The 23,098-nt window shown below is 46.3% G+C and overlaps 1 protein-coding gene and 1 long non-coding RNA gene across 13 annotated transcripts in view; one reads left to right on the top strand and one right to left on the bottom strand.

Moving 5' to 3' along the window:
* Nucleotides 1–23,098, top strand: part of LOC140688438 (uncharacterized) — a 56,196-nt gene that overhangs the window by 11,234 nt on the left and 21,864 nt on the right. For all 3 annotated transcript variants that reach the window (XR_012063136.1, XR_012063134.1, XR_012063135.1), the window contains exon 4: nucleotides 17,346–17,445. This is a non-coding gene — a long non-coding RNA (uncharacterized lncRNA). The remainder of the gene's footprint in view (nucleotides 1–17,345; nucleotides 17,446–23,098) is intronic.
* The window catches only part of ATP10B (ATPase phospholipid transporting 10B (putative)), a 414,699-nt gene continuing 410,469 nt past the window's right edge, over nucleotides 18,869–23,098 (bottom strand). For 9 of the 10 annotated variants that reach the window (XM_072947277.1, XM_072947279.1, XM_072947282.1 and 6 more), the window contains one exon: nucleotides 18,869–21,966. In XM_072947277.1, the coding sequence (XP_072803378.1) occupies nucleotides 21,525–21,966 (442 nt within the window). In that variant the 3' untranslated portion in view covers nucleotides 18,869–21,524. The remainder of the gene's footprint in view (nucleotides 21,967–23,098) is intronic. The other variant, XM_072947286.1, reaches the window with a different exon arrangement.

Here is a 23,098-nt window from a genome sequence, read left to right as displayed (position 1 = left end):
TCATGTGAGAATCTAGGTACAGTCTTCATTGTGTTTTCCTGGGATTTTGATGATAAAATACTGCACACATACCTCATTGTAGACAACTCCATTCATTAAGATCTCTTTGGGGAGCACACTTTATCTTTAAAAGAAATACTTTTGTTGGGAATGGGGTATGGATCCTGAGTTATTAAAAAAAAAATCCTAAGTAACAAAAAATGGTTGCTAACCTGCCCGAAATAGTAACTGAGTACTTTGGAGGGAAGAGGACCCAGCAAGCCTGGACATCATATGTGAGAAAGGGAGAGAGAGACTATATTCGACCTTGGCCTTGCTCTACCCTCTCCTACTTGACTTTCCCCCTCCTCGGCCCCAGGCACAGCCGAGGAGAGACTTCAAGAGAACAGCAAGAACTAATGAGGGGAATTAGAAGTGGCTGCAGTGGAGTGTGCGATGCAAACTCCCACCTCCACCTGTCCTCTGAGAGCTTCAGTCTGTGGTACATTGTTCCCTGCTCGTTTTGCATCGGTATTTATTTGGGGGGAAGGGATTGAAGGGAGCTTGAAGTTGATGTTCAGGGAACAGCTCACAGAGTGTGGAAGAATATACTTAAAATATTGACAGTTCACGACACAACATTGTAAAATGACTATAACTCAATAAAAAAATGTTAAAAAAATATTGACAGTTCAGTGAACTGTAAGACAGTAGTGGAAACATCCATGCTGAACAGGAAAAAAAAAGTAAAAATATGAGGATAGTTTGAGAGACCTCTGGGACAATGTAAAATATAATAACATTCATATTATAGGGGTCCCAGAAGGAGAAGAGGAATATAAAGGGGGAGAGATCTTATTTGAAGCAATAATAGCTGAAAACGTCCCAAAGCTGGGAAAGGAAACAGACACCCAGGTCCAAGAAGCACAGAGAGTCCCAAACTGTCAGCTGACTTTTCAGCAGAAACTTTGCAGGCCAGAAGAGAGTGGCATAATCTATTTAAAATGATGAAAGAAAATGAAAACCAAGAATATTCTATCCAGCAAGGCTATCATTCAGTAAGTATGTACCTATCAATAATTTAATTCTAAATGGACTAAATGCTCCAATCAAAACACGTAAGGTAGCTGCGTGGATTAAAAAAAGACCCACATATATGCTGCCTCCAAGAGACTCACTTCAGATTTAAAGACCTACAGACTGAAAGTGAGGAGTGGAAAGTATTCTATTAAAACGAAAATAAAGTCTAGGGTAGTAATAATTATATTAAACAAAATGGACTTTAAGACAAAGATCATAACAAGAAGAAGGGCATTACATAATGATAAAGAGAATCCAAGAAGATAAAATTGTAAATGTATGCACCCAACATAGGAGCACCTAGATACATAAAGCAAATATTAAACACAGAGATCAGAGAAGAAATACATGAAACAGAGACTGAATAAACAATAGAAAAGATCAATGAAACAAGACTGATTCTTTGAAAAGATCACAGGGAAGAAAACTATCAACAAAATGAAGGCACCCCACTCAGTGGGAAGAGATACTTGCAAATGATGCATCTGATAAGTTAACATCCCAAATCTACAAAGAACGCGTACAACTCAACATCAGTAAAACAAACAACCTGATTAAAAAATGGGCAGAAGACCTGAATAGACATTTTCCAAAGAAGACATACAGGTGGTCCACAGATATATCAAAAGATGCTCAACATCACTAATCATCAGGGAAATGTAAATCAAAACCCAAATGAGATAAGATGATAATAGCCATTCTGTCACGTATGAGGTTATCAAAAAGACAACAAAAGCAGGTGTTGGAGGGGATGTGGAAGAAAGGGAACCCTCGTGTATTGTTGGTGGGAATGTAAATTGGGACAGCCACTATGGAAGACAGTGTGGAGAGTTCTCAAAACATTAAAAATAGAACTATCATATGATCCAGCAATTCCACTTCTGACTATTTTTCTGAAGAAAACAAACACTAATTCAAAAAGATGTGTGCACTCCTATGTTCATTGCAGTATTATTTACAATAGCCAAGACACGGATGCAACTTATGTGTCCATCTGTAGATAAATGGATAAAAAGAAAATGTGATACATACACACACACAATGGAATATTCTTCAGCCATAAAAAGAATGAAATCTTCCCATTTGTGACAAGGATGGACCTAGAGGATATTCTGCTAAATAAGTCAGACAGAGACAGATACCATATGATTTCACTTATGTGTGGAATCTAAAAAACAAAACAAATGAACAAACATAGCAAAACAGAAACAGACTCACAGATACAGAGAATGAACAGGTGGTTGCCGGAGGGGAGGAGGGGGCGTGAAGGGATGAGTGAACTAGGTGAGGGAGATTAAGAGGCACAAACTTCCAATTACAAAATAAATGAGTTACAGAGATGAACTGTACAGCGTGGGGAATACAGTCAGTAATGTTGTAAGAACTTTGTATGGTGACAGATGGTAACCAGACTTACTGTGTGGATCATTTTGTAATACATAGAAATATCAAATCACCATGTTGTGCACCTGGAACTAATTAGATTCTTCTTTTTTAATTCCAAGCGGCCAGAATGAAAATTTTAAGAAATTGGCTGGGGCTATTTAACCTAAGGGGTAAAAAATGTTTTACTTATAGAAAATATCTGCCAGCCACTATTTTTTTTCCTTCTGAGCAAAAAATAAGTTGAAAGAGACAAAAACTGCAGCTTGAGGGAATGAAGCTAGCAATTATGGGGAAAAAAAATCCTAGACAGTGCTGTGATGTTTCTTGATCATTGGAATAGGTTACCAAGAATCTGATCAGTCTGAGCTTTTGCCTAAAGGTGATCTTATCTCTAAACTGCCTGAGAGGTGAGAGTTTAGACAAGATAATTTCCACAGCCTCTTGAAAACTGTGTTTGGCAAAGAATGTTCTGAGGCCACATATCGAAATTGCCTGGGGTGCTTCAGTGGGGGTTCTGCACTTTTAACAAGTTCTCTTTATCAATCATGATCCAGTCAGAAACAGCAATAAAAGAGAGCTTTGATAAAAGGAATCAGTTATTGTATGAGTTATCAGTTATGGGGTTACAGAACACCCTAAAACTAGTAGCTTAAAAGAACAACTTGTTATTACTGCTCACCGGTCTAGTGGTCAACTGGATTGTTCTGGTCTTGGCTGGTCTTCCTCATGTGTCTGTGGTGGTGTCAGGTCAGCGAGGTGGCGCTGGTGCTGCGAGCTGACTGCTCACTGTCTGGGGCACTTGGTTCTCCTGCCTGAGATCTCCTGTCCTCCAGCAGGCTAGCTTGGGCTCAGTCACACGGAAGCTCAGTGGGATTCCCAAAGTGAAGCACGTGAACTCTTTAGGTCTAGAACCATAACTGGCATATTGCTTTTGCTGCCATTTATTGGCCAAAGCAAGTCACAAGGCCAGCCCTGAGCTGAGAGATGGAGAGACTTCTGTTGATGGAAGGCGCTTTATAGTCACTTTGCAAAGGGAATAGGTAGTCAGAAGGGATTAACTGAGAGCAGTTTGCCTGAAGTCTATTATAGTAATAATGCTGTTCGGAGAGCAGGAGGAGTAAGAGGAATGAGGGGTATGTTAAAGCTGAGTACCTTTTAAAATAGGATCTTAATAGATAAAATTTGCCGCTCCTTTTTAATAAACAAAGTGTATATGTGTGGGGCTGTAAGCCAACTGGAAAATAACTTCCACACCCCTGTGGCATTCTCATCACATTAAAGTTTTGAAATCTATTGCTCTAATGTGCTGTGATTCTCGGGGAGTAGTGAAGCAGAAGCTCCATTCCACAGATGAACACTGGCTGAGCCAACTGTGGGCTGGTGAGAGTTCCTGGGGTGAATTGCACTCGCTGATTTTGACCTGTAACTAGGCTGGAGAGACTACTAGTCCACTAGTAGTGGACAAGACTACTACTTTGGGCAAGAAAGTCAGATTTCAGTCTCATTCAGCATTAGCTCAAAGGAGATTACCTGTATGGAGAAGCAGTAGATATAAAAACCTAGGTGCTTGTCGTCTGAGAAAGTGGCTTCAGTCCAGAAAATTGTAGGGTGACGTGCAGTTCAGGCCTCTGCAAGTACTGATCCCACAGGTACCAGGCTGTTGGTGGGTTTGACCAGTGGTGAGTGTGAGTTTTCACAGAGGGAAGCCAACTCGAGGGATAGGTGCGTCTTTCTTGTCCAGTGTCATATCTGCAGCTCCAAAAACAGTACCTGGCATATGTTAAGTACTCATGAAGTATTTGTTGACTGACTGAATGAAATGGAACCCCTTACTGGGTGCCAGCTGTGAAATCACTGTACTTAACGCATCTTGAGTCACTGTGTCCCCTTTCCGGAAGTTTGGTTGGATTCTGAGTGTAGCTGGGACTCGTCCTGTAAGGCTCCACAGGGCCTAATGTATGGTGATAAATCATAACCCTCCTAGGTGTTCAGAATCAATTTCACACCTCATCTGTTATCATGAGCAGAACGTGTGCAGAAGTACCCTCACTGTGGTAATACATCAGCTCACCAGAATAAAAAAATGCCTGAAGATCAGAAAAGAGAACACTTAAGAGTCCATGGTGCTTAATCAGCTACCCAGACATTGATGGATTTCAGGGGATATTTATATTTGAATCATGGCATCCAGAATATCTCAAGTATAACCCATAGTTTATGGGTGGCGTGGAAGCAACTTAAAGAAATCATTTCTCATTATCTGTAGTCAGAAACTAGGTCTCTCTCTGTAGAAACATTCGTTCTACAAAAATGAAAAACAGAGGATCAAGTCCTGTTTATGGCACTGATAGGCTGGGCTGCCAGAATCCTCACTGTGTCCCTGACGACCATCCCTAGCTGGTCACAGTATGCTTTCCTGCTGTGCCAGTGGTCTTACTGCTGCTCCATCCCAGGCTCTAGGAAGCCACTGCTGAGTTTTTAAAAAATTTTTATTTTATTGAGTTATAGTCAGTTTACAATGTTGTGTCAATTTCCAGTGTAGAGCACAATTTTTCAGTTATACATGAACATACATATATTCATAGTCACATTCTTTTTCACCGTGAGCTACCACAAGATCTTGTATATATTTTCCTTTGCTATATAGTATAATCTTGTTTATCTATTCTATATATACCTGTGAGTATAAATTTTGAACTCCCAGTCTGTCCCTTCCCACCCTCCTCCCCTGGAAACCACAAGTTTATATTCTACGTCTATAAGTCTGTTTCTGTTTTGTATTTTTGTTCATTCGTCTTTTTTCTTTTTTTAGATTCCACATAAGAGCAATATCATATGGTATTTTTCTTTCTTTTTGGTTTACCTCACTTAGAATGATATTCTCCAGGGACATCCATGTTGCTACAAATGGTGTTATGTTGTCATTTTTTATGGCTGAATAGTATTCCATTATATAAATATACCATATCTTCTTTATCTAGTCATCTGTCGACAGACATTTAGGCTGTTTCCATGTCTTGGCTATTGTAAATAGTGCTGCTGTGAATATTGAGGTGCAGGTGTCTTTTTGAAGTAGGGTTCCATCTGGATATATGTCCAGGAGTGGGATTGCTGGATCATATGGTAAGTCTATACCTAATCTTTTGAGGAATCTCCATACTGTTTTCCACAATGGCTGCACCAAACTGCACTCCCACCAGCAGTGTAGGAGGGTTCCCCTTTCTCCACAGCCTCTCCAGCATTTATCATTTGTGGACTTTTGAATGATAAGTCACTGCTGATTGATCTGTGTTGGCATGCTGAAGGGAAGCTCATTGACCATCGCTGATCCAGAGTTTGTCTTTGACTATTATTTCCCTGACAGGCTATTACTAGTTGATAATATGAGGATGAGGGGAAAGGCAAATGAAATGCTTTCAGTTTGGAAAGCATCTTGAATTAGTCAGCCAATCCTTGCCCTTGCTTCTGGACAGGGTCATAGCCAAAGCCAAGGACTGAAGATGATTTTCTCGACGGCAGTGTTTCACCAACTGAGAAATTGGGGGTCAGGTGCATCAGAATCAACCTTGGTGATGCTTTAGGTACTTGTGCCTCACTCAAGACCTACTGGATCAGAACCTCTGGGTTTGAAGTCAAGGACACTGTTGGGACAAGTATGCAGGTGTGTCTCAGTCACTCTGCAGTTAGAGAACCACGGTCCTGTGGAGTTCGGGGGGTCTGGCTCAGCTCTGCCCTTCACTTGCTCTGGGAACGTGTGCCCAGATCTGACCCTCAGGTTTCCTGTCTTAAGGAGACATGATAACGTCTGCGCCATCGACCTTCCAGGGCAGCTGTGAGGCTCACGCTGAGATAAGACACCTGAGGGTGCTCTGAGGCGAAGTAAGTGCTGTGAACATGCAGTAGATTGCTGTCCACCTATTAAATTTGGTGGGGAATTGGGGTAGATTTTCAAAAGTTCATTTTCACTTTATCAGGAGTCAGGGAATGACTGCAAAGCAGAATGACACAGGAGAAGAAGACGACAGCTCAACTGAAGAGAGGAGAACGGCAGTTGTCAGCCATGCTTACAAACGGAGGTCATCTGGGCAAGGTTTCAAAGTTAAAATGTAATTATTTCACTATAAAATTTCTAGGAAAGAAACACGCAAAGTGTTTGATTTTCTTGTTAGGTTTTTTTTTTTGAATATAGTCAGTTTACAATGTTGTGCCAGTTTCTTGCGCACAGCCTAACAGTTCAGTCACACATATACATACGTACGTTTGTTTTCATATTCTTTCTCATTATAGGTTACTACAAGATCTTGAATGTAGTTCCCTGTGCTCTACAGTATAAACCTGTTTATCTATTTTACGTATAGTAGTTAGTGTCTGCAAATCTCGAACTGCAAATCTGGGGAAGTTTTAAAACTACCTAAGCCAGGGCCCCCTCCGGGACAGTTACAAGAGAATCCAGGGAGCAGGCTAGGGCCTGGGCAGCTCTCGGGGGACTTACTCCGGTTCCCAGCCTTCCTGAAGAATGGCTCACCTGTTTGTTTTTCAAGCCTATCGGCATGTCAGTATTTTGCCTACACATTTCATTTTATTTAAATGACGCAGGCTCACATTTGCTGCCTGCGGCCAGGAAACCTGAACCGGCATCTCAGGAGCCAGGACTGAGGGTGTTTCATTCACCCCTGGATCCTTGGGACTAACACAGCTCCTGACATGCAGTGGAGATGAAAAATTGGCTTACCAAATAAGCTGAGGGCTACCCAAGTGCTGATCCCAGCCGGGGCAGGTTAAATCTAGATTTCCTCAAAGTGAGGAGATTATGCAGGTAAAGTTCCTGGCACTTATACGTGGACCCTCAGGTGATGACTGTAGTGCTTGTTTTTGGACACTGTGGAGACAGAAAAGTGGGTAAGACTTCAGTGAGTTTGCAGGAAATAAAATTTTATAAAGAATGAGAGAAGTCAAAAAAATTTTTTTTGTCCTCTGCCCATTTTTGGATTCGGTTGTTTGTTTTGTTATTAAGTTGTATGAGCTGTTTATATATTCTGGAAATTAAACCTTTGTCAGTCGCATCATTTGCAAACATTTTCCCCCATTCCGTGGGTTGTTTTGTTTTGCTTATGGTTTCCTTCTCTGTGCAAAAGCTTATAAGTTTAATTAGGTCCCATTTGTTTGTTTTTGCCTTTATTTCTATCACTTGGGTAGGCTGCCCTGGGAGAACACTGCTGAGATTTATGTCAGAGAATGTTTTGCCTATGTTTGCTTCTAGGAGGTTTATAGTGTCTTATCTTACATTTAAGTCTTTAAGCCATTTTGAGCTTATTTTTGTGTGTGGTGTGAGGGACTGTTCTAACGTCACTGATTTACATGCTGCTGTCCAGTTTTCCCAACACCACTTGCTGAAGAGACTGTTTTCTCCATTGTATATTCTCGTCTACTTTGTCAAAGATTAGTTGACCAAAAGTCTGTGGGTTTATTTCTGGGCTCTCTGTTCTGTTCCATTGATCCATTTGTCTGGTTTTGTGCCAGTACCATGCTGTTTTGATGACTGTAGCTCTGTAGAATTGTCTGAAGTCTGGGAGGGTTATTCACACAGCTTCTTTCTTTTTCTTCAGTAGTGCTTTGGCAATTCTGGGTCTTTTGTGATTCTACATAAATTTTAGGATTCTTTGTTCCATTTCTGGGGAAAATGTCCTGGGTAATTTAATAGGGATTGGATTAAATCTGTAGATTGCTTTGGGCAGTATGGCCACTTTAACAATATTGATTCTTTCAATCCAGGAGCATGGGATATCTTTCCATTCCTTTTTCTTTTTCTTCCCCAGCCTAGGGCATATTTATTTATTTATTTAAACACCTTTACTGTGGTATGGTTCCTATACTGTAATCTACACATTTCAGATGTATACTTTGATGAATTTTGATAGATGTATCCACCAATCAAACCACTACCACAATCAAGATAGATAACATTTCCACCACTCCCCAAGAGGTACAATTTTCAAATTCCCAATTTATCACTTCCCTCCCCCTTTAATCCCTGGTAACCATAAGGTTTTTCTCTGTGAGTCTTTGTTTTGTAGATGTTCATTTGTGTCCTTTTTTTTTTTTTAAGATTCCATATTTAAGTGATATCATATGGTATTTTTTTCTTTCTCTTTCTGGCTTATCTCATTTAGAATGATGAACTCCAAGTCCATCCATGTTGCTGCAAATGGTATTATTTTATTCATTTTTATGGCTGAGTAGTATTCCGTTGTTGAAATATACTGCATCTTCTTTACCCAGTTATCTTTTGATGGACACTTAGGTTGCTTCTATGTCTTGGCTATTGTAAACAGTGCTGCTATGAACGTTGGGGTGTATGTGTCTTTCTGAATTAGAGTTCCCTCCAGATATATGACCAGGAGTAGGATTGCTGGATCATATGGTAAGTCTATTTTTAGTTTTTTAAGGAATCTCCATACTGTTTTCCACAATGGCTGCACCAAACTGCATTCCCACCAACAGCGTAGGAGGATTCCCTTTGCTCCACACCCTCTCTGGCATTTATCATTTGTAGACTTTTGAATGATGGCCATTCTGACTGGTGTGACCTCATTGCAGTTTTGATTTACATTTCTCTGATAATTAGTGATACTGAGCATAAAATGAGTGATTCTTAACTAAGACATGCTGGTGGGACGAAGGCAGATAATGGGTGATCTGGATGTGGCAGCCTCTGTTTTCTCCTGATGCCCCTTTGAGGTCAGACATGGAAGTTGGATCTGTCTCCCAAGTAGATGAAGCTCGAAGGAGTGTCCAGGAGAAGTGACACTGAACGAAGATTGTGCATGGTAATTAGAAGAGGGACCTGCCTGGATACATCTTGTGCTTCTCCCTAGAGTAGCTCTTCCTTGCAGACCACCTTTTGCATCCTTCCTTTTCTTTCTTAATCACAAATCTCCAATATTAAAAAAAAAAAAAGACTTGCTCTGTCTCACCTTGAGCCGTTTCACCCTTGCGCTGTGCTTGCACACCTCCATTCAGCAAACCCACCATGATGAGGTGTGTTACTGATTCTGCTCCTTCCCCTCTGCCAATGCACTGGGGTGGATGCAGTTAACCACAGCATGCACCCTGCTCCAGGGGGAGTTCGGCTATTGGTGGTGGCGATGGAATTCCAGATAGAAAGGTGTTGAGTTGTGACTTTGTAGGGCAGGGGGAGAGAGTGGGTCTTGAATACAATGGATTTTTCAAAGGACGATCTGCTGGTCCTCTTTCGATGTAGCTCCTGAAAATGTTTTTTCTTGGGCTAGTCAGCTTTCCAAAAAAGAGCTCTCTGATTTCCTGCGTGGGAGGGGCCTTGGGGGTTTGGGGGCTGCCAGCACGCTAGGAGCTGAGGGTCTAACCTTCTGTCCCTGGAGGGCCTCACTCCCAGCCTGGGCTCTGCCCGTGTTACCTCTTGCAGAGCCTTCATTCCAGCCTCTCTGGAGAAGAAACCTCCCACCTTTCCATGTCTAAACCGGTTGGGGGAGTGGAGGTGGCTGGGGCTTTCAAACACCTGTGTTCAGCTCTGCTCCCCGGCCTCCGTCCTCAGCTTACCTGGTGTTTCTGATTCCCGAGCCTTCAGGAGGTCGCTTGGCAGGCACTGCCTGGATTCCCATTGGTTTCTCACCCTGCAGTTCCTTTGCAGAGAGAGGAAAGCTGAAATCGAATCCAGTTACCCTTCCTGCATGTCTTTTCCATTTCCCTAAGTTTTGTTGGCCCCTCTCTGGCGTCTATTTCTTTCCCTTTCTCTTTGTTCTTGAGGATTGATACCTTTCTACTCCCTTAACTCACACTCTAGTGGGATTGGAGTAGAAAGCGGAAATAAATGTGGATGTCAATCCACCACGTTTAACTGGACGTGAAGCTGAAGTCTCTTTTTTACGTTTCAGAAGTTAACCTTGCCTGCCATTAGTTGTGTGAGTCTGTCAGGCTTTCATTAACCAGAGTCATTTGTTTTCATTTTGGAAGACCCATGAAGATGGCTTTTAGGTTTCAGAATTTGTCTTTAGAAGATTTTTAGCCAAGGAGCTGATACCACCTTCCCTGGTTTCAAAGCTTGCACAGGGGAGCAATGCATCCATTTAAGAGAGAAGGGGTAGAAATTCTTGTCAGTCTGGACCAGGGGGGCCTTCCCTCTGCCCGGGAAACCTGCTGTGGAACGATGCTGAGCTGTATTAGTTATTAGACAGCCTGCACGTCATTCAGACCACTTTTCAGCTCCCCTGTGCTCTGTGTTTCTGTGTCTACAGGCATTTGTGTCATCGCTGTGTTTCTGTGCTTCCTTTGCTGGGGATTCCTTATTAATCTGCTTTTATCTTGTCCCCTCGCATCCCTTTTATCACTCAGAATACACAGCTGCTCTGTCCTAGCATGTGGATTCCATAGACCATTTCAATTCTTACTACTTTAGAGGCTCAAGAGCGATGAAGGATTTTAGAGATTACCCAGTGGCCTCAAACTTGTAGTTTACAGATTAAGAAGAAGAATTTTCTTTAAACACAAGCTTGGGGGAAAGCTTGGCACGTGAAGCAGGCAGGCTGAAAGCTGCTCTGGGTACGTAGGGCAGGGAACCCCCTCCTGATCACATCTCCCTGGGGAGATGGAGGAAACACCGCTGATCCTGGTTTAACTCTCATTTTGAACGTGAGGGGCTGAGTCCCCGAGAGGGGAAGTCATTTGCACAAGGTCATGCAGTGGATTAGTTCAGGATTTGAATCAAGGCCTCCTTACACTCTCCCACTTCCTCTGGATCCACAGATAATGAAGCCTGCAGGGCGATTGGGTAGACTTTCAAGTGAGTGATCAAACAGCGGCTGTCCCCTGTAAGCCCGACGGCCCCCTTCCCAAAGCCTCACAAACCCTCCACTCCATCCACAGTCTCGTATGAAAAAGTCATAAATAATAATTCCTGCTGAAGCGGCCTCTTTCCTGCCCCAGAACTGGTGTCCTGCTGGCTTTTTAATTTTAGTTCGGGAGTCAGAGACCTGGTGACAACTGAGCTCGCGTAGGGCTCCTTTGCTGTTCGATAAATGCTAAGAAACCATGAGCTGCAGCCCTAACAACCACTGCTGCCCGGACCAAAACGCAAGGGCAAAGATGACTTTGGTCTGAATTGGATTTGAAAAGGCTGAAAGAACAGGCTTGGAGTGCGCAGTGGAAATGCCAGTTGAATATTAATTACAGCAGCACTGCCGGCCTGCAGGAGGCAAGATGGTTCAGCCACAAGGGCTGGAGAGGGATGTTGAATGCAGACGAGATGCCTCTGCCTGTGGAATCCAAGAGCATGGCTTCACACAGAGTCCAGGGAGCCTCGGGTGGCTTCCTGCCGCTCTCCCGGTGTTCAGAGAGGTCTTTCTGGTCTTCCGGCTCGCTCTTATTGTTTATTCCTCAGCATCACCAGGATGACTTGGCCACGAGCTGTCTTAGGGGTAGGTTTTAATCAGTGGCTTCGGGATTCAGAAAGTGGCAGCAAGGTAGATGTGGGCTCCAGAACATCCTTGCCCCACGGATGATTTCCCACATTCCAGAAAGGAACGTTTATGTCCACAGTGAACCAGACACATAATGACAAGTAGTCTCTTTACACAGTAGGCGTCTGCGCGCAAACACACAGCAGTGATGGCCTGGGGGGTGGGGTGAGGTGGGCAGGGGTGGAGGTTTGCTTATGAACATACTGAGCCGCAAGTGAGAGGTAATTTCCATTTGTCTCAACCTCTGGCAAACTTTTAAATTATGTATACCAAACAATTTCCTACAGATCTAACTGCCCAATAGATTGTGGGACTAATCTTAAGTGGGTTGTTTCTTTCCACGTAAAATGGGAGCCTCCTGGTAGGCTGTATGTTTTGGTACAATTACATTGGCCCAGAGCAGGACCGGAGCCATTCGAGCCACCTGTGGAGTGTGCTAATTGTTCTGAAGTGTGCTGCCTGGTGTGCGCCTCATTGCTGCAGTGGATTTAATGGAACTTCTAATTAAAAATAAGAAGTGAGACGGGGCTGGGTACACTCCTCCCGCATCAGGAGTTCAGGCAGGGCCCCTTTGAGCACGACAATGTGAACATGCCCATGGTGAGAACCAGCTGGGGCAGAAATTAACGTGTCTCTGGCATGGTTTGCCTACCGGGCATGATGCGGGCTGTTGGTACTGTAATTAGAGCCAGGCCAATGTCAATATGATGTCCACGGTGCCAGTTCCTCTCCCAGGCTCTGGGTCAGTGTTTGGAGGGGGTGCCTGGGGAGAAGCTGGAGGGGAGGAGGCTGAAAAGGTTAAGTAGCTGGAGGTACAGCCTGGGACCCTGAGGTAGTCTGTGAGACAGGACTGTTCTGGAAAATCACAAGCCCTGCCACTTCCCAAAGACCAGGCTTCCCTGGTTGTTAATTAAAGTGGGCTGGGAATCCTGTGTGGGTTTTGGAATACTGACTCTGCCTCTTATTAACAGTGCATCTTTGGGTAAATGACTTAACTCTTCTGAGCCTCAGTTTGCTTACCTGCAGACTGGGGATAAAACTACCAAATACGTTTGAAGGTATTTTGGCAGCATGGACACAGAACTCAGGAATTCTGCGTCCCACATGGACAATCACTTCTCCCCTCTGTGGGCCTCCACCTCCCCATTTCCTACTCCCTTCTCTCCAGACTAGTATCACCAGGAACATGAGTGAATGGGAACAAAAGTAATTTATTTATAACTGAGCCCAGTGGCTCAAAGTAGAAGAAAAGCGTGGGGGGGGGGCAAAAAGAGGTTGGCTTTCCCCATGAGATGAGTCTCAGCTTAGTGTGCTGACTGACTTCATGGAAGGAAGAAATGCAAGAGAGCCCAGAATGTGTGTGGAACTCTTTGAAGACACAGGCCCTCAAGAACCCACTGATTTGGCTGACACTTTGACCACTGGACCATCCTCTGATCTTTGCTTATAGGGAAGAGAAAAAGGGGAGGCTGAGACAGAGGCCTCACGGTACAGGAGAGGCAGAGGAAATGTCTCTCCACCTATGCCTCCTGGGTCTGTAGTCGGGACTAGATGAGAGGACATACTTAGGAGCCAGTCCACCACTGTCAGTGACTTGGCTAGCCCTAGAATGACCTAAAGTTGAATCACTCATGACATGTGACTTCAGGCTCTGACATCCTACCAGGAGTTATTTAAAAAAAAAAAACAAAACTTGAGTACCTAGAAGTGAGTCCGTACTGAGTTCTGTAAGTGGTGTGCAAAGAGGCCTGGGAGGTCAGTGACTGGGGAAATCTTCATGGAAGAATTGGTCATTAGAGGTCTGATTTTGAGCTTCTGGCTTTGAGCAGGCATTCTAAGTAGAGGAAATGGCCCGACCAAAGGCACAGAGATTGGAAAGTGTGAAATGTGTTCAGGCTCTGAGCTTGGCGAGGTAGGTCAGGGTCAGGCAGTGGGGGCCCGGTGAACACCAGGTTCAGGAGTTGGGGCTTCTGTAGAGCGCTTGGCTCCCGCTTAGCGCCTTGGGAAGTTATCTTAATACCCTTCCCGTTCCTTCCCTGCCACCTGCTTCCTCTCCCTGCTCCTCACCTTCCAACTCTTTGTGATTTGCTGATGCTCAGCCAGTCAGCAGGTTTTCAGTTGATTTACTAGTGGCTTTAATTATCCTTTCCAACAGCTGATTAGTCCAATTTTAAACACATCTACTCAGAAAAAGATTTCATTGATACCTTGAGTGAAAGCTTCAACGGCATTTAGGAGTCCATGAGTATGTGTTCTTCTTACAGATGAGTTGTGAATTCAGAAACACTTAGAGGCCTTAGAAACCTCCAAGCCACCCCCTTCGTTGCACACATGGAGAAGAATGAGGAGGGAAAGAAGGCTCCACGGTAAGAAGTGTGCAGATTTGGGAGCCAGATCTTGCGACTCTGAGTTCAGCCAGAGCTCTTTTCGATGCATTGTGGAAAGAGTGCAGCCTAGGGGCTCACATTTTGGGCCCTGAAGTTGAGCAACTTGGGGTTGAATCTTGGCTCTTTGCCCCATAATGGCCTGTTGCGAATGGTATCAAGCCTTAGTTTACCCATCTACAAAATGGGGCAAGGAAGTCACATGGAAAAATACAGTATCATTTGCAGGGAACAAAAAAGGCAGTTTATTCCCGGTTTGTCGTCTGGTACAAGAGTCGCCTGATGTGTAGGCAGTCATGTCCTGGTGGAGCAAGGGTCGTCTTAAAGGGTAGTCTGGCCGAAAGTGTCTCCTTGCTCTGGCTGGCCATGCTGCCTGAAGAGCTCCTAGACCTGCTGCTTCTTTGGGATAAAGTACCTCAAACTGCTGTTAAAATAGATGAATCCCCAAGACGGGGTCTCACATTAGGTTATGATGTTCTTGAAGACTGTGGCCTGAATGATGTCATCTGATTTATCCTGAGCCAACTGACTGGCGGTGAGGTCAGGAGGGTGGTATAAGGTCTAGCCTGGGAAGGCACCAGTGGGTCCACTGGTAAAAGCACCTATTGAAGGTACCCCAGAGGTTCCATTTTCAACCTGTTACCTATCTTCAAAATCACTCTCCTCCAACCACCAGGGTGATTGAGGGTAGCAGAGGTGATTCTCAACTTCCAGCAAGTTCACCTTCCCTCTTTGGGTCATCCCCCTTTCTGGTTCTTTGCTTTTTTTAAAAAAAGAAGTCTTGGCTAGAAGCCTAGCGAAAGTTAAGCTGTCCAGGATTCCTGTACCCCCTTCTCGCTGCCGCACAGGCTGGTCTGTTATTAATGGGGAGAGCAAACCTGTGCTTCTCTTCATACTTTGTCTTTTGCATCTACTGAAAGGGACAAATGCTCCTTCTTTTTTGTGGGTAAAAAGGTGGGTTATCTTAAAGGCAGGATTGGAGACCCAGAAGCAGCAGTTGGTGGGGCTTCAGAAATCTTTTCTGCCTTTGCAGGTGGGAGAAGAGAATTCTGAGAGGTGAGGTTTTTTTGTTTTTTTTTTTTTTTTAAATTGAAGTACAGTCAGTTGCAATATATCAATTTCTGGTGCTCAGCACAATGTGCCAGTCGTGCATATCCATAGATATATTCGTTTTCATATTCTTTTTCATTAAAGGTTATTACAAGATATTGAATACAGTTCCCTGTGCTATACAGAAGAAACTTGTTTTTTTAATCTATTTTTATATATAGTGGCTAACATTTGCAAATCTCATACTCCCCAATTTATCCTTTCCCATCCCCTTTCCCCTGGTAACCATATGATTGTTTACTATGTCTGTGAGTCTGTTCTGTTTTATAGATGAGTTCATTAGTGTCCTCTTTTTTCTTTGCTTTTTTTAGATTGCACATATGAGTGATATCGTATGGTATTTTTCTCTTTCTGGCTTACTTCACCAAGAGTGAGCTCACAGTCTGTATGAGGGAGAGGCATCCTAGCTCAGGCTCCCTCCTGATAGCTGCCCCGGCCCCCTCTTTAGGTGTTGCCAATTCCTTAATTATCTCCCGATCTAGAAAAAGCCTCCAGGAGGCTTGGGGGGGGGTCCATTATCTTCCCAAATAGAATTGCTTCCTTCCTGACTTCTATGCTCCCTCTGAGACCAGCCTCATCCATGATTTTCTTCAATAGCAAGAGTTCTTCAGGGCTGCCATGTGCCGCGCACTGGGAACACAACAGAGAACAAGATCTTGTATGTGTGTGTGCATATGTGTGTGTGCGCGTGCATATGTGTGTGTGTGCCTGTGCGTGCATGCCCAAGAATCAAACAACTGCACAGCTAGTAAATCGATTTCCTGGGGGTCGTTCCTAAGCTGTAACCAGCCTCCCCAAAGTAGCCCTTAGAATCACAGAATAGTAGAACCAGTCCATTTCCTACCTGGAGCATTTGGGGAAACTGAGTGACCCTCAGTTTGAGGTTGAAACCTGGGGAAGAAATGTGTCCAGAGTCATAGCAGAAACCGTGGGCAGAGCCGGAGTTGAAATTTGGCCTCCCGGCTCCTGGCTATGATCCCTCTCCGCCCTGTTTGCCCCGCTCCCGCCGCAGGAAGAACCCTCAGGTGCAGCAGCTCCAACACCGACGCTAGACACTAGGTGGCGCCAGCACGCCTTTGAACAGAAAGGCTCTCCTCGGAAAAATGCCTGAGTCCTCACCTCTGGTCGGGTTGTAAAGTTGGGGCTGGCGCTTTCCTCCGGGCGGGCGCAGCCCCAGCCCCAGCCCCCAGCCCCACCTCCTTCATCCTTGGAACCCTGCCTGGGCCCCTGATGCCTTGGGGACGTGTTGGTTGGTTACCTGGAAGAATTCGCTCCTGTGTTACTGATTTCTTCTGGGGGTTCTCTGTGCAGAATGGAAAGACCCGGCAGGGTGGTCAGCTCTGGGGGAGATGTTTTAGAGGACAGCGCAGGCACGCATTCTCCTTAGGTGCTGGTGTCTTTCTTTCTTACTGAACCCAGTGGAACATGGTGTGGTCTTTCCGCAGGGCACATTGCTAGGCTGTGACGGCTGGGGGTGGGGCCCAGGCTGGCTGGGCACCCAGCTCCTATGTCTCTCAAGAGACTGTCCAGGTAGGTGACAAGGCCCTCTGTCATCTGGTCCCTACCTGCCCCTCCGGCCCCATCTCACAGTTGCCCAGCTCTGTGGCTAAGAGTGCAGGCTCTGGTTTGCGACCCCCGGGATTGGAATGTGGCCTCCCCACTTGTTAGCTGTGCGACTGTGCCACGCTTATGGATGCTTTCTCTGCCTCGGTTTCTCCCCTCTGTCAGTGGGATGAAGCAGGTTATATAGGAGCTCAGCTTTCTTTGCAGCAACTCCCACGAAAGGTGGAGTATGTTTTCCCACCTCCTTCAAACCGGGCTGGCCTGGTGACTTGCTTCCACAAGAATGTGGTGGCAACGATGCGTGAGTTCTGAGCCTGGGTGTTAAGAGGCTTTGCAACATCTGTTTTCTCAGAACATTGCTGCCGTGTGACAAGGCCAGCTGACGTCACTGAGGATGAAACTGGTGGAAGGAGATCCCAGCCACCCAGCCCAGGCTGCCCACTCCCAGCACTGTGAGTACTGAAAAACTGTGGTGTTAATCCACTCCGTTTTGGGGGTGGTTTGTTATGTGGTTGAAGCTAACTAAAATAGGGGAGAAAAATAGTACACCAGCCCCCCCTTACCTGTGGTTTTGCTTTCCATGGTTTCAGTTCCCCCTGATCAGCAGTGGTCCAAAAATACTAAATGGAAAATTCTAGAAATCAACCACTCGTAAGTTTTAAATTGCATGGTGTTCTGAGTAGCTTGATGAAATCTTGTGCCGTCCCACCTGGGACGTGAATCGTCCCTTTGTCTAGTGTGTCCACGCTCTGTGTGCTGCCTCCGTTGGGCACGTGACAGCCGGCTCAGTTATCACGTTGGCTGTCTCGACAGCGTAGAGCTTGTGTTCAAGTCACCCTTATTTTACTTAGTGGTGGCCCCAAAGTGCAAGAGCAGTGAGGCCAGCAATCTGGGTGTCCTGTCACTGTGCCTAATTTGTACATTTCACCATAGGCGTGTATGTGTTATCTGTGGTTTCAGGCACCCACTGGGGGTCCTGAACATAATCCTCCAGCGTAAGGGGAGTGGACTGCTGTACCTGCCTTGAAGGGTTCGGTGAGGTTTAAGGACAGTGTGAACTTAGATCAGCGCCTAGCGCAGAATTAGCGAATACAGTTGTTCCTCCTCACAGCATCACAGACTTCCTTTTGCTTATTGCGCTCTAGTCGCACTAACTCCCTTTCTTCTTCTTCTTCTTTTGAATACACCGAAATCTCTTTTTCAAGGCTTTCATACTTAATTCTCTCCATTTGCAACGGTCCGTCCCTGAGGACTGGTTTTCATGGTTAGGGTCTCAGCTGAAATGTCTTCTCCTTGGAGACGCCTTCCCTGATTACCCTGGGAGCCACCCACCTCCCTTCCTCTCCACCCTTGCTTCCTTTCATTGTGTGCCGTGATCACATTTATTGATTTCCTTGCGTAGCGTCTGTCTCCCTTCCTAGACTGTAAATCCCTTGTGGGCAGGCCCTGGGCTTTTATGCGTGTTGCCCACCACAGTGCTGTGTATGGCAGGCGCTCACTTGATGTTTGCTGAATGAGTGAATGGAGAGAGGCATCTAATGAATGGGTGTGAGGTTGGAGTCAGGCCTCCAGGAAGAGGGGCGTATGCAGGTGAGAGTTTGAGAGAGAGAGGACTATGTATGTTGCGTCTAACAGCCATTTCAGTTTGTGTCACACGCTTACATTGGATCAGATATATTCCTGATGCTCTAAGTCCCACAAGGCTCTGAGCTGCTTTAAGAAGGGACCGACCTCCCCACAGCCCCACGCACACTGCCAGGCGTCTAGCAGGGGCCAGCAGAAGTTTACTGGAAAGATAGATGGATGGATGGGTGGACGAACGAACGAGTGAATGCAAAGATGGATGGATGGATAAGAATATTCAAAACTGCAGGCGACAGTGGAAAACCATGTTTATTTTTTCTTCTAATAAAGGGTAATCCATTTCCAGGTAACTCCTAAAAGGTCATGAATGTATAAAAATGTATTAAATATCATCATTAGCATAAGGTTACAGGGAAATAGTTGTAATAACCTTTTCCCCTAAGATGGCACTTGGACGGTCACAGTTGGTTTGGTTTTCAAGGAAGGACAAGAGGAGGTGACCAGCTGGCCTGGCTGGCCCAGGACTGAGGACCTTCCCGGGATGTGGGGCTTTCTGTGCTAAGACTGGGAAAACCCCAGGCAAACTGGAGGGCTGGTCACGCAGGAGAGAGGGCAGCAGCACAGTGTTGGGTCGGGTTTGGCATTAAGGTACCGGGGTCAGATATTTTCTCAGCTTCCCATCACCTCAGTCCCTCTTAGCTCTGAAATAAAAATCCCCGGGTTACTGTCGAGGGCGTTAACATCCTCCTGCCAAGCCTGGGAGATGGGGCAGGTCACACCTAATACGCAGGTGTGGCAACCCACGTAGGTGCTCCTGGCTCCTAGAGCGTGCGGGGCAGAGAAAAGGCTCACAGCCCGATCTCCTGCGGCCAGAGTTCTTCCCTCTACTCCGTTCTCTTCTGAAACCTCCTACTGGTCTCATCTGGCTTTTAGGAGTGGGGGGGAATCATAGGGGGGAAGGAATGACCCTGAGATCGAAGCTTTGGGTCAATCCCTTCATTTGGGACAATGTATATAATTACTGCTGTGCCCGATTTGTTTACCTGCTCCTCCTCGCGTGGTCCTCACGTCGGGCTCCCCTGAACACCCACCAGCCGGCCAGCGCTGGCATCACTCTGTGGCAGGGTCAGCCAGAGAGGTCCAGGGGATTGACTCTAGGGCGATGCCCCGGATGGCCCAGTGCAGGTTTGCCAGCAGGATGGTCAGAGGACCAGCTCAGTCTGCCACGTGCCAACTTGATTGTTGAGCTGTTTTGGGGGCACATTTGCTGGGAGTTACTCAAGTGATGTCAGTGGTGGCTGGGACTTGCCACACTTGTATCCATCCCTGTACTTTTCCCCTAATATGTAGCAGCAGCACCTTAAGGAGGGAGGACTCAGTCGTCCTCCCTGACTTATCTTAAAAGACTAGGGACAGGCTACCCTTGCCCACAGGGGACCTCGCTTCTCTTGACGGCGTGTTGTCATCCATTCTTTTTTTCCAGCACTGTCGTGAGCTCTTACATTTTTGGCATTTACGACCTCTGGGGATAAGGAGTCTGAGCAACCCTGCTCCCTGTGAAGTGAGGCGCCCTCTCACTCTCCCTCATTCATCTCAAGCATGTGATCTTCCGGGACAGGCTTAACGCACTGGGTTTAACATTCCTCCCCCCCTTTCAGACGCCGTTGTTTGGGTTCAGGGTCGCTCTGTCGTGTAGGTCATCTCTTCAGGTGCAGTCGTGTAAAGATCCGGTCCCCGCGTTTTCCTGTGCGGGGAGCTGACCCAGGACGGCACAGGTTCCCCTGCTAGCTGAAAGCACAGTGTGGCTGTGAACGTTTTCGTTAAGCTGAAAAGGCGTAAAGCAGAGAAGCAGCTGCCTCAGGAGACGTCTCACTAAGGGACGCACAAAATAAATCCAGAGGCAGCACAGGCGCTCAGACGCAGTTTGCAGCCACGGCGGTTCGGTTCTCAGCTGCCAGGTGCAGCTGCCCTGGAAGGAGCCTCGGGGTGCCGCTGGGGGGGGGGGGAGGGCGCCTGCGAAACAAATGCTGAAGGCTGCTTTTGTGCCTCACTTTTTGTTTGTTTTTGGTAAAAGCAAAAATCCTCTTTGGATGTCTTTTGGTTAGCAAAAACCAGCACCCAGGTAAGTCGTAAAAGTGAAATGGCGTAAGGCAAATTTCTGAAAAGTGGGGGATACCTATACTTTTATTTAAAAATTAATAAATATCTTTAGGAAGAGAGAGCTGCTCGGCCTGCGTGCCCAGACCACGGGCCGTGAGGCTCACTAGCTGAAGCACGTTCCTTTTCCCACACCTGTGTTCCTTCTGCTTCCACGGCCCTCAGAAGTGTTTGTGGCAATGAGCTCATGTCTAGTTTTAATCTTTAGACATGGTTTTCTTTGGCTAGAGCAGACTCAACTCAGAATGGAAGGGATGCTGACCCCGACATGCCCATCACTGCCGTCTGCTTGAGATGAAACACTTGTGTGTGGGGGACGCTTCTGAGACTTTTAACTTTGGGCACCGGGCGGTGAGGTGATGGTCTGACATGCCCGGAAGCTTCCGTATCTTGAGATAGCAGCTGGGTTGATGCATTTCTTGGAATCTTGGAAACTGACGGCCCAGTGGCACTGGGCTGTGGCATGTGCTTGTCTAGAGGGGCAAAGAATGTTTCTGGGCTAAAAAATTAAAAAAAAACTCAATGCAATAGAAACAGAGCCTCCTTGTTAAAAAACAACTCTGTTGTTGGCAAGACATGCTGCCTGGCAGCAGCAGAACTAGAGGTCAGCTGGTTTCCAGTCCATTTTGTCACACCCCATGGGGCCAGCACTTCCTCTGTGGAAGCCAAGCCTGGTGGGGAGGAAGCCTGGCCCGCTCTTTCCTCCATGAAGAGGAAGAGTCACGGTTAATGAAGCCCCGCCCGGGGTGGGGCGGCCGCCTCTGAGTTTGCACAGATCTCCGCGCGCCCCTCATATGGTCAGGGGCGGGGAACTCTGGGACCGGCGGTGGCTGCCTCGGCTCAAGGGCCAGTTGGCGTTAGTCTGTCCACCTGAGTAGGCTCTGGACGCCACCATCCTGTGAGGGTCCAGAAGAAGGTGCTCCCCAGGCGAGAATGTAACTGAGGAGTCCCCTGAGCATGGGTCATCCTTGATGTGGTCCCTGCTGCCTCTCTCCCCAGGCAGCACCCAGTCCCGCTTGGTAGGGCGAGAGCTCTTCGGGGTGCTGGCTCTGGGGACAGGGGGCACTGGACAGTGGGTAGACCGGGCTTCTTCGGGGACACTGACAGGCCTCTGCCTGCTTCTCCAGCTCTGGATTTCCAGGTCTCTTTTGTCCATGGGGAGTTTGTCAATTTTCTGAGCTCTTAAGATCGGAGATTTCCCGTATGTCCCTTGCAGAGACAGGAAGAAGTACCTGGTGGGAAACGACAGAACGAAGGTATTTTCTTACTTTGGTTGACCTCTTGAATTTCAGCATTGAAAGAACCCGACTCCCCACCCAGGGAAAGCTCCTCTCTGCTGCTCTCTGGGCTGATGGATCACATCCACGCCTGGGCACCGCTGGTTCAGGGGGTCCAACAACAGAATGTAACAGCTGGCATTTAGGATGTACCAGACCTATTCCAAGAGCTTTACGTACTATTAACTCATATTATCCTTGCCCCAGTCTCGTGCTGCTGTCCTTTTGTTTTGCCCTGTGTACAGGCACGGAATTGGCGGTACCGAGAGGTGATCAGTGGTTTGTCTAGAGCCACACACAGTGGTCAAGCTGTGGTCACAGCCACGTGCTCTGGATTCTGAGGCTTTTCTCTTACCTACCATGCGTGAGGCAGCCCATTCTATTTCTGGGCTATTCGAATTTAGGCACAGTTACTTGCTTTGTCATGACAACTCTTTGTGGACAATAATTTTTAAGTGGTTTTCCCAATGCATATTCTTTTCTTGAGTCCATGTGTGGCACTAACTTCAGAGCATCACTGTGTTATGTCCCTGTTTGCCAGATGAAGATACTGAGGTCCCAAGTGATGAGGTGGGCTTCCTGGGGGTCTCCTGAGAAGTTAATAGAGTTCCCTGATGGCTAATTCAGGGTTCCTTTCCCCTGCCAAGCTGTGTGTCACCTGCAGTGGACTCTGGAATTGGGAGTCTCTATCTGTGCCAAGAACCTTTTACCTGTTTCAAGTTTAGGGAGTGAAGGGGTAAGGACGTGACAAAAACTCCATGATTGATGGAGAAGACATACACCGTCTTGTGATACTGGGCAACTCATACCCCTCTCTGGGTTTCAGATTATCTAAAAAGTAATGCAGTTGGCCCAGTGGACATCTAAGTTCTTTAAAAAAAAATAATCCTTGAAAAAATTTTATTTTCAAAGCCTTAAAAGCAGAGAGGCTCCCATCCTTCCACTATTTCTAGAAGCTTCAGGATGACCCCACAGTGTGAAGACTACAGCAGATCCTACGGATCAGAGACCTTCCCCCACTCGCGCTCATGTCACCCGGGGCGGCAGTACAGGTGGCCACGCATACGTGTTTGAGGGAAGACTCAAC

Source organism: Vicugna pacos, chromosome 22 (assembly GCF_048564905.1).
Source record: "Vicugna pacos chromosome 22, VicPac4, whole genome shotgun sequence".
NCBI lineage: Eukaryota > Metazoa > Chordata > Mammalia > Artiodactyla > Camelidae > Vicugna > Vicugna pacos.
Note: the sequence above shows the minus strand (reverse complement) of the source record. Positions and strands in the feature narration are given on the sequence as shown.